The 12,272-nt window shown below is 38.9% G+C and overlaps 1 protein-coding gene across 1 annotated transcript in view; it reads right to left on the reverse strand.

Annotated features, from left to right (window-relative positions):
- Positions 1 to 11,976, reverse strand: part of LOC119414241 — a 30,553-nt gene extending 18,577 nt beyond the window's left edge. Inside the window, exons 1-2 of the mRNA XM_037681339.1 lie at positions 11,764 to 11,976; positions 11,493 to 11,631 (exon numbers count right to left, since the gene is read on the reverse strand). Coding sequence (XP_037537267.1) covers positions 11,493 to 11,631; positions 11,764 to 11,976 — 352 coding nt within the window. The remainder of the gene's footprint in view (positions 1 to 11,492; positions 11,632 to 11,763) is intronic.
- Between the last annotated feature and the right edge of the window lie 296 nt (positions 11,977 to 12,272).

A 12,272-nucleotide genomic window follows, 5' to 3' on the forward strand; every position in this document is an offset into this window, starting at 1 on the left:
ATTAACTGCTGGCATCAACCCTGCCATATTGTGTTCAGTGGTTTAGCAGAGTTCATTGAGTGAGATGAAAAGACCTTCACAGGAAACAAGCATGAGTAAAAACTGATTTTATTTTGAAAATTGCAGGAAGAAGTAATTAAATTTGTCTGTGTGAGAAAAGGTAGACGTTGGATGAAGGTGAGTTTTCATCAGTTTGTAGGTTCTTCCAAGGTTTTCCATGATGCGGACAAGGTGAGTACAACACAAGTGACTTGATTGTGTGAGAGAGGCAGGGAGTGGCTTGGAGAGTGGACACTGATTGGATTTCCTTGTTTGTGAGGGTGCGTGTCTCTGTGTGGCACTCTTGACCAGTCCAGGGTGTACCCCACCTTTCGTATAGTGATAGCTGGGCCTGGGCACCAATGACCTCTGCGACCCAAAAAGGAAGAAGTGGGTATGGATGATGGATGGCTGGCTGGCTGGAGTGTCCACAGTGGCATTTGCTGAGGGAAAAGACCATGTTGTAAGACAACAAATGAAGAACGGTGAGCATGGAGATCCACACAGAGAGGAAGGATTTCTCTAAGGAAGGTAACACCAGAGCTCACGAGAATCAACTGTGAAATTCAACGCTCCAACAAAGAATAGACTCGGCACAGCTTTAAGAACCCTCATGACGAGCAGCATAAACAGGCCGCAGCTCGATCGATGTCACAGATAATCAACATTAGCCAACACAAAAATGGCTATATCTCAGTCAATTTCACAATCTGGAGCTAGTTTTGGTTTGTTAGTAGCACACAGTCATCCTCAACACATTCTCTGAGCATTTACACATCTTGGCAAAATCTCACAATATTGTATGAGATCATGCATAATGTCATTTATAGAGTTTGATCAATGTGCATCTGGTTTAAACAGACATCTTGAAATATTACTGAGAACTAAAGTAAATATAATTTTATTCTGGGCCATCAGAACAAAGTAGCAAACTAAGTTTTAGTTTAGTTCTGTAACGACCAGCTCAATCTCCCCCACATTATGAAGCTAAGCCTGGCTTGAAGGGATGTAATTGTTCTCAAGATGTCGTATTATCTGCATGCCTCTCAGCTCTGCACTATATCCAGCTCCGAATGAGTCAGACTCTATGATGACTGCTCCCCTCGTCTTTCACCCTCCATTTCCCTCACTGCCTGCCTGACAGTTTCTTCCTGTCGTGTTCTTTTGTTGTCCTCTGCAACCTCCTTTTCTCTCGTCCTCACCAGTTTGTCTCCAGCTTATATAAGCAGTGTTGTGAGCACTGACAGAGGACACTTGAGAACACATCACTGTACTCACTCAGCGGGAAATTCACTCTTGTCTGCCTTCTTATTTCACAGGGGAGCAAAGACAGCTTGACCACAGGCAAAAGTGGATAATAAGAGAGATCAGAGAAGAGTAAAGGTAACATAGACACATGCATGGCCTCTCGTTTAATTTTTTTTTCTGCATTTCTCTCACAAACTACGTGTTTGTAATTCTGAGTTCACATTTACTGTAGGAGGTCCACCAATTTCAGATGAAATCAAAGGTGCAATCTTCAAAAAGTTTCCAAATCCACAGATCCCATCCACATTCTCAGACTCTATCCTAAGCACCAGTTTATACACAGAGGGGGAGTTAACAAGGCTTTGAGAAGTTTTATTTATATTTAGCATTATCATTATAATCCTAAATTCAGTCGATAGATTAAAATGTATCCTAAACCAATTGCCCTCACACAAATTACAACTTTTTTCTCTTCAAACTTCTGTATCCCATTAATCTACAGTATTTCATGATTAGCTAAGCTAAACTCAAAATAGCTCATCTCTGCTCCTGGTTTTCTAGCAAAAAATACTTTTTAAACTTATTTTTTAAATTCAATTTAAAGATTACAAATAGGCATTTTGCATAATTAGCATTTCCACTTTTGTAAAAAGTGGCCCTTAAGTCTCTGTTTGGCAGTCCTATAAATCTAATTAACATCTTACATGACTGTTCCATTGTTTGGTTTGAACTAATTTAAACTAATATGGTGCTAGAATATATATATATATATATATATATAAACCAATGTCAATAGAAATGTCCTACATGTCTCTGCGTGAGTGCAGCTACAGCATGCACGCTTAGGACATTATTGCATGCAGTGTTCCCTCAGTGAGGACTGAACTAGGCAAAAGGGTCTTCTCCTACTCTGCTCCTGTTTTCTGGAATATCTTGCAAAAAGATCTGAAGATCTCGTCCTTGACCTCTCTCTAAGTGGCTTTAAAAATCTGTTAAGTTCATGGCAAGAACCAATGCAGGCATGTTCCTGTTTTTCGTTTTCTACACTGCCTTACAATCTAGCTTTTTTTTTTTTCACACTACTTTTCCTTTTAATTATCCTTTTAATTACCATTTTATTTTCAGATGTTAAAAAAAAAATTGTATGCATACTTTATGATTGTCTATTGTTGTCGTTGTTGTTATCCACTGTTGTCATCACTATTTGTTAAAAATCAGGTCTCTCTTGTAAATGAGTCCCTGAGGCTCAGTGGGATTAACCTGTATAAATAAAGGTTGAATGAATGTGTCAACTTTTACACATCTTTGGGACTTATAGGCAGTCATGAAAAATAAAACACAATCTTGACTATTTTGGTATTTCTTTAACTGACTATCATAGGTTTTTTGCTTCAAACTAGTAAAAAGCATTACAGTTTAATGAGATGTGCAAGTGTATGAATGTGTCCCTATTTAGTTCAGAATAATTTATGTTACAAAATAAAAATACGGTATGGATTTGGTCTGTTGTGCTTGGATAATATGTTTTTTTTCTTCTTTCTCATTTTTCTGTCACTGGTCTCAGTTTGCAATTACTGTCTGAAATGAGAGCATTGAATAAAAGCAGGAGATAGCAGAGCTAAGAAAAAGATGGCAGTGAGTATATGATTACTAAACTAAAACGTGACCTCCTTCAGGCTTGCATTATCCTGAAAGCTAATTATTGAGAAGTGCACAGGCAGAAACAAACACACTAACAAATGGGCAGGCCTCATTGTTTTGTTTATCTCGACACCGCAGACATCGAGACAAGCCCTCTGATTTTTTTAGTGCAGGCTCAGACGTGACTCCTAAGTGCTAGCTGGAACCTGACAGATTACACATGCTCGGCTTTGTGAGAACATTATGGTGGTGACTTTGAGGTTTTACTAACTATTTTAATTCTTTATCAGATGAGTGAATCTGTTTGCATATAAATATAGAGCTGCAGAGATCAGAGGAGTTTGCTGCTGACTTCTTTTATTCGTCATAACACATCCACTGCAAAAGTAGGGAGTTTGGAATATGTTTTATTGTTTGATTTTTTTTTTTGTTCCTGTAAATCTGAAGCTGACAAGAACTAAGAATAAAATTAATGCATGTACCAATAATGTTCGAAACTGTTTCCATTTCAGCTGTGTGCACAGGTCTAAAACAAAATGAAACAAAATAAAATTACTATTGATTTTCTCAGAAACTGTTGGAGTGGGGTAATTGGAGAGAACATGAGGCTCATTTGTCAAGTTATTTTCGAAAATCATGACGTGCTCTAACGCATGAGTCGCTAATTTAGAACTGATGAAACAGAGGCTTAAATTAACACACTTTAGCGAGAACTGTTTTTTCCACATAGTAACTATAGCTTTTTTTTAAAACCATCATTTAGCACAGGATTTGTGCTGAGGCAATTTCCACTATATATGCAATGCTGAAAATGATGCTTGTATCAGCTGTGATTGGCTGCTCTGGCTTGGCCCTGGTCTCAGGTGTTAGGTGGTCATGCCAGGCAGAGAGCAGCCCCGTCTGCATCAACACACACATCATCTATCTCCCTCAGTATCGTTCTCCACTGAGAGATAGAGCTCTCATCACTCATCCCGCCCCATCAGCTCCAGTGATTGGCTCATCATCCAGTGTCCTGCACAGAGGACGAATGAGCCATGCATCATTGCTCATGTTGCTGCATCCACACACTCCAGAACCCCTGTATAGACACACACTGACCACATACACATACATATCAAGGAGCTCAGAAGAGTAACATCTTCTTTTTGTCAGTCAGTGCAATGTTAGTGCACACATCTTGAATAGGACATACAAATCTCACAGAAAAGAGTTTGCAAAATAAGTTGCCTGTTATCATCGTTCCTATTATGCTGACAGTATGTAATGTGGCCTAAAATGGACTGTAATCTACTGCTAATCTGTCACAAAATGACCTAATCTGTATAGTAGTTTCAATGATTTATTAAACAACTTATCTGGCTTTTATTAAAGCTAAAGAACATGCAAAAATCTATGTTTAGATAGACGGATGGATGGACGGACGGACGGATGTTCAACTCACCTTCTCTGTTTATCTTGCAGATTTATAGAAGCCAGATGGCTGACGACGTGCAAGAAAATTGCTTCTCAGTCAGATTATTATAATATTTTTATGTGAGGTCATTGCATATTTTAACTACAAAGTTTTAAATCAGATTATCCTTCAATGTTTATATATATTTGCCTAGAATTGGACAAATTCCCTCAAGGTGTTTTTTTTATATACAGTATCAAATTCATAAGAAGAGGACAAACTGCACCTGCAGTCAAGGCTGCTAAAATATCATCAGAATAAGATTAACCTGAGCTCAGCTACCACTACAATTGTGTCAAGAAAATACTATTAAAACTTGGGGTATGAAAGTGAATTACACAAAAAAGGTTGTTAGAAGGATATCTCAAGTTCTCAGAGACTAAAATTCATGATGCATTAACATATTAGGCTTTTTTATTATTGATTTAGAACGATCTTCTTAGGCCATATGAACATACAAAGCTAAACACACTGAAGTGGTTTTGTTTGGTCATTGGCGTATTAATCTCTCCTTGCATGCTTTTTGGAGCTTGTCTACACTGTTCTGTTGGAGCTGTCAAATGCATTCAAGTAAAATTTACTGCTTTTATACATGACATTGATTACAATTAACAATTTGCCAGCAGTACCTGTCCACTATGAAAAAGCTCAGCTTTACTGGCTGTTCACCTAAGAACACTTCAGCTACTTGGAATTATTTGTTTTGTTTTGTTCACTAAAATCTTTGATTGAAATCATTACAAGCCCGTGGTGTGTACTGGATGACCTCTTTATCAGGCTCATCTATAGCCGAGCATGACTCTGGTGTGATAAACTGCACTGTGCTGAAATAATCTCTCCACTTTTCAGGCCTGATTTTGCTTTAGGTAAAATGGGAGAAGAGAGACAGCCAAAGGCGACGAGACAAATTGTGGTATCTCCGAGCTGGAGTCAAGAGCATCATTCTTTATATGTTTGTCTGAGACAGGAACATACTGTACCTGTAGGTGTACTGAGTTGCCTATAGCCAAATCTATGTTGTTGTTGTTGTATGTATTTTTTAGAATAAAATAAAGGTAATTATAAATACATTTATAGTCTACCAGCTTCCTTCTCCTATATCCCTTTTGCTCCATTTATTTATTTTTTAACTTACCAGCATTATTTCTTTAAAATCACTTTAATTCCACTGCCTATTTCACACTGTGTTGTTCCTAAGCCTTCATTTTTCCTTCACATCTACCCACTCACCTGTCAATCCTCCTCGATCTCTTACTTTAGAAATATTCTCATTTAGACCTCCTTCTGTCCTGCCCCTTAATCTGTTCCTCTGCTGCTCCAATCCTTCTCCTCTTCAGCATATTTTCCATTTTCTCTTTCTCATCCCTCCATGTCCTTCTCCCGTACCGTTTGAACTTGGCTCTAAGCCTTCCTCAACCCTATGAGTTGCTCCAAGTACTTCAGTAGCAATGAACTGTATCACTTATCAGAGGCCTGGCACAACATGAGTGTTTGTAAGGATAAGGATGCTCAATTTTGTTTGTTTCAGAAACCGCCAGACATAGCTGTGCAGTAAAAATTGTTAATAATGTCCTGTGAGAGGTGGGCTGGCATAAAACAGAATAAAGTAAAAAATAAAAATAAAAAGCTAGTAGGCTGCTTATTTTAGATGACTGTGCAGATTTAGTGCTGTTAAAAGCAGTTCTAGAATTTATATCTTGATATCACAAAACAGCCAGGGATGATTAATAATACTGTAGACCAATTACATTTTTATGCACGAGAAGAGGTTCTTCTATACTTTCAATGTAGCATGAGTGTCCTCATAACCCATGACGGTCACAAATATCACAAATACAGGACATCAAGATGATGACACCGACAAGTCCCAAAAATATAGTTATCCAAAACTCACAGAACTTCTGTTCAAATGGAACAGATAAAACGAGAAAGACAAACTTAAAATTAAGCTAACAATTAAGTTCTAGCTTTTCTTGAAGGAATGGATGTCACCTAATTGATCCAGAGTTTGATATTAAAGTCATCTTGTGCTCAGGAATGACTAAGTTGCAGCTATTTTGGTCAAATATTAAAGACCATGTCATGCACCATCTTATACAGTGTTGTAAGAGGTTACACAAGGAGTATGTTTAGTGAATAACTCTTACGTACCATCAAAGTTTAGCTCAATATCTGTAAAATTGATGGAGCTATAACCATTTATGTGCTGATTAATAGCTGTGACAGCCATGTTATATTTGCTTAAGTTAAATTTGAATAAGATTTAGGAGTCCAAAGGGATTTGGTCTAAATAAATAAAACAGGAAGCAGGATACAGGGCAGAACAATAATATTTACTAGGGATGCACAAGATTATTGGCATGGTATCGGTATCGGCCGATATTACCGTTAAAGTTCAATATCAGACATCGGCCATTCCATCAAAATAACTCACAGATATAAAAAGGTGCTGTTTTTGTATGACAACCCAGTGACAAAGATTCCTGCAGCGCCAGCACAACGTGATGACGTCATGCGTGCCTATACCTGATTTGATCACAGCGGAGAGGAAAATTCAAAATGTCGGTGGTGTGGAAGTTTTTTTGTTGTTGTTGAGGATGTCGGATTCCGAAGAGTTTTGGACTATGTTGAGCTTCGCTACATCCTACCCAGCCGGAGATATTTTTCCGACGTGACCTTACCTGAGTTACAAACCGTCATTTCTGACATCACTGTTATGCTAATAGTTGATAGCACTTGGGTGAGTTTTACCACATGCATTTGGAGGTCAAGGTTTGGAGGTCAGGTTTTTTTTAGTTTTTTTTTTAAACAAATAGGATGGGTAAAAAAAAAAAAAAAACTGGTAACAAAAAACAGCTAGATTCTAAGGCGAATGTAGAAAACTAAAAACAGGAACATGCCTGCATTGGTCCCTGCCAGGAGTCCAACAGATTCTTAAAGCCACTTAGAGAGGTCAAGGTTGAGAGCTTCAAATGTTTTTGTAAGGTATTCCAGGAAACAGGAGCGGAGTAGGAGAAGGCCCTCTTGCCTAGTTTAGTCCTCACTGAGGGAACACTGCAGGTAATAATGTCCTGAGAGTGCACGCAGTAGCTACACTCACGCAGAGACATGTAGGAGGAGATGTATGAAGGCAGCAGACCAAGAAGTGATTTAAAGATGAAAATGTACCAGTGAGAGAGTCTGCATGAAGTTAATGAAATATAAGTTGAAGTACTATGCATATGCCCTCTTTAGTGTCCAGCCTCCCATACAACCCATCATACGCCTTATGCTTTGTCTTTGCTACTTCCCTCTTTGCTCTACATTGCATCTCTTACATTCCTGTCTTCTCTCTTCAGTCCTCTCACTGTCATATTTCTTCTTGGCTAACCTCTTTATTTGAATATCTTCCTGTGCTTCACTATTCCACCATCAGATTTCCTTATCATCCATTTTTTGTCCAGATGATACATCAAGTACCTTCCTATAGCTGTCTCTCTAATTACTGTTGCTGTAACAGCCCAGTCATCTGGAAGTTATTTCTTACCACCCAGAGCCTTTAACAGCTCCTCTCTGAACTCCTCACACCATTCTTCTTTTCTCAGCTTCCATCATTTGGTCTTCTTCTCTGATTTTACTCTTTTTCTCTTCTTCATAACATAGGTCATTATTCACACAACCATCCAATGCTAAACACCTAGATTAATTCAGTTTGATCACAACTATCAACAAGAATTTTTTTTTTTTTTTTTTTTTAACATTTGGAGGTCAGTAGGTTAGATGGATGTAAGCTTGTCAAGTGGAGTGAAAGTTTGAGTCCTACAACACTGATTTCTGCACTTTTTTTCCTGCTTTGCCAATCATAAAACTGAACTTGAAATGATCTGAGAATTAAAACTAATATTAATGTGATTAAGGGTTTTCATAGTCATTGGTTATTTTTAGTAAAACAGGGCAAGTTGCAACAAATCATTTGTGATAAATTAAATTGCCCTTTCCTGGATTAATAGGACCATCAAGCTCCACGCACATCAAAAAACACAAAACATTGGACACAGACCACACGACTCTGAAATAGAATCACATGCACAAACAACAAGTTTGAGCTGTGACTATTTAGAGATTTTTATGTCTGTTTGGATTGAATGTCAATATGATGATATTGGGTTATTTTCTGTTTTGTGACTGTTTGTTTCAAAGGACTTTTTCACATATCCTCATTGAGATGAGATGAAATGAGAGTTCAAGCCAGCTTGAGTGGCATGAGTGACACTTAACCAGCAGATTGTTCACAAAGAGCTTAGAGAAAATTAAATGCCCTTCTTGTAAAAGTAGCTCAATCTATCAGAACCAACAAAATGAGATTCTATTATCAGACCCCTTCTAGATTACATTAATCCTTGATATCTGTGCATTGCAAGCCTAACACACATCTAATATATCTAAGCTGTTAAATGGATTTTTTTTCTGGGATTTGTAGATTAGATGGGAGGAACAGCACAGCTTCATGCCTGACACTCAATTTTTCACAAGCCTGACCTCCACAAGTTTAATTTGTGGAGATTGTCAGAGACCACTCCTCCTCTGAACCACTACAGAGCCTACAGAAATCAGGAGGTGCAGTATATCATATCGGTGTAATAATAGACCTCCAGAATGGGAGTTTTAAACAGGGACCACCCGCTCTATCACTCATCTTCATCACATATGATTTTCTTTTCACTACAAGCATTTTTATAACAGACATCCCATGATTATGCATCAAAATGTGCAACATGAAGAAGAGTCTGAAGCTTATCAAGTACAATTTATTACATGTTGGAAAGTAAAAGCTTAAAGGCTTAAGCATATAAAATATTTGAATTCAAAAGAGCTGTCTGGTAGCAAACAAAGAGTTGTGCCAAATGATGAAATGTGAACATATTTACTTGTGGAAGTGAAAAACGAGAGGTTTAAATTTAACAGTGTGTGTTCACAGTCATCCATTTATGGAAGACTTAAGAAGGGAAACTAGGCGGATGGATGTGGTTTTGAGGTGAGATAAGAAATAACTGCTATTGACTTTACTCCATGTATCATTCTGAATACAGAGCAGGTGGATGCACAGAAATAGACAAAGAAATTAATTATGTCTTTCTTGTTTTACTCTTTTTATGCAAACACAACTGTTTGCTGCTTGAGTCCACTGGGTTAAACTCAAAAGTGGGAGTAAAGCAAAAATGTAAAAGGTAAAAAAAAAAAAGAGAAAGCAAAATTAAACAAGAACAGATAGCAAGAGGTGGACAGTGGGAAGAATGATAAAGGTCAAACACTGATAAGACTGTCCTTTACGAAAAGGCTGCATAACTTCCACAACTATTTTTGTGAAGAAAACCCTAAAAGGATATGCAATTTTTTAACAAAAGGCCGATCATTCCTTATAAGAACAAGGAACTTGTGATATTGCGAGAGGTCATGCACAATTATATGTTGTGAGTGCCTCTCAGTTTCTACTTCATTAAATATAGTATTTATTGATATATACAGTATACTCAATAAATGAAAAATTGCAGCTCTTTTTGTGTTGCTAATGTTGATTAGCTGTGGCAACCATCTTGAACTGGTCAGACTATAAAAATCAGTTTTAGATTTGCATTCAATGACTAATTTCTGAAAGGTTCATTGAAATCTGACTAGTTATGAATAAAGTTAATGATAAAGTTTTAAGCAAAGGATGTGCATAATGACTAGCTCTTAAATTTTGTGTTGGGGATGATTCTCAGTAACTATCATGACAATTATTATCACTGTATATCTCTAAAACTGACTGAGGTATGGCAGTTTTTTTATGTTTTTTAAGGCCAGTTGTCTGTGTTGGCATGGACATTTTAAAAGTTAATTAGTTTTAGATGTGCATCAAGTAATTATTTTCTGCAAGTTTCAATAAAATCTAACCAGTAGTCCATGAGCTAGTTTGGAAAACAAACACACACTCACAGACATGCAAAAACATGACTCTTTACCTTTCTGCAGAAGAAGATAAATATTAAGGATACTTCTAAGGAGGTCAAATTTTCATTGGTCATTTGTTTACAGTGACACTTTTCAGCTCGTTCTGGGGGACCCTGAGGTGTTCCCAGGTCAGAGAAGTTACGCCATCCCTCCAGTCACTTCTGGGTCTTCCCTGGGGCCTAATGGAGCATACCTGGAAAACAAAGAGGAGACCCAGATGCATCCTAATCAGATGCTCAAACCAACTCAACTGACTCATTTTGATGTAGAGAAGCAGCAGCTCTACTCCAAGATCCCTCTGGATGATGGAGCTCCTCACCCTATCTCTAAAGCTGCGATACTAACCTTGTAACCCTGCAAAGTAAGCCCATTTTGGCCGCTTGTATCTGGGATCTCGTTCTTTTGATTACGATCCAAACCTCATGACCATAGAGGAGGGTCAAAACATAGACAGACAAGTAAATTGAGTTTTGCCTTTTGATTCAGCTCTTTCTTCACCACAACTAACCGACGCAAAGCCTTCATTACTGAGGACGAGTCCCCAATCTATCAACCTATCTCCTGTCCCATCACTCATAAACAAGGAGCCCAGATACTTGAACTCCTCCACCTGAGGCAAAGTCCCCCCCACCCCCACCCTGAACCATGGCCTAAGATTTAGAGGAATGGACTTTCATTCCAGCTGCTTCACATTCAGCTGTGAACCACCCCAGTGCACACTGAAGCCTGAAGATGACTCACTTAGCAACTCCAACAGGATAAAGGGCTGGCCCACTGTTCCACAACCAGGATGAAAGTCACATTGCTCCTTCTGAATCTGAGGTTTGACAGTCAGTCAGAGACTCTTTTCCAACACCCTGGATTAAACTTTCCTAGGGAGTGTGAGGAGTGTGACCCCACAATATTTGGAACACACTCTCCATCCCCCCTTTTAAAAATGGGAACCACCACCCTGGTCTGCCACTCCACAGACATTGTCCCAGTCCTTCATGTGACATGGAAGAGATGTGTCAACCAAGATAGCCCAACATCATATAGAACCTACAGCATTTCAGGGCAAATCTCATCTACCCCTCGCACCCTGCCACAGAGGAGATTTTGACTACATTGGTGATCTCTGCCATGGTAATGGACTCACCTTCTCCTGAGTCCTCAGGCTCCGCCTCTTCAAAGGTGGACATGGTGGGTGGATTAAGGAGATCCTCAAAGTGATCCTTCCACTGCTCAATAATGTCCTCAGTTCGAGTCAGCAGTTCCCCACCCAAGCCAAGCACAGTCTGGAATAGGGTCTGCTTTACTTTCATGAGTCATCGAACCATTTGCCAGAACTTCCTTGAAGGTGACCAAAAGTCTTTCTCCATGGCTTCCTCAAATTCTTCCCATGCTCAAGTTTTTGCTTTTGCAATTACAGAAGCCATAGTCCTTCTGGCCACCATGTACCTGTCAGCTGCATCAGGAGTCCTCCTGAACAGCCAAGTCCTGAAGGCCTCCTTTTTCAGCTTGACGCCTTCCATCACCGCTGGTGTCGACCAGTGGGTCCTTTGGTTGCTGCCCCAACAGGCACCAGTGACCTTCAGGCCACAGCTCCTGTAAGCCACATCCGCAATAGAGGCCTTGAACATGGCCTATTTGGATTCCATGTCCCTGACCTTAAGTATGGGGTATAATTTCAATTTAGCTTAACTTTAACTTTCCTCCTAGTCTTCAAAATAAAGTTTCTTTTTGTATGCATTATAGCGAGGCAGTAAAACTGTGAAAATTGAAAGAATATTGGCATTTTCAGAGCACACACCAGCAGCATTGATATGTGTGTGTGTGCGTGTGTGAAAACGCTTTCATTGGGTTCCTAATCAGGGCGTCACACTCTCAGTTTCGATTAGGTACAGCAGCAATGCTCTCCAGCCGGCTGCTTCTGAAC

Source organism: Nematolebias whitei, chromosome 9 (genome assembly GCF_014905685.2).
Source record: "Nematolebias whitei isolate Nwh7 chromosome 9, NemWhi1, whole genome shotgun sequence".
Taxonomy (NCBI): Eukaryota; Metazoa; Chordata; class Actinopteri; order Cyprinodontiformes; family Rivulidae; genus Nematolebias; species Nematolebias whitei.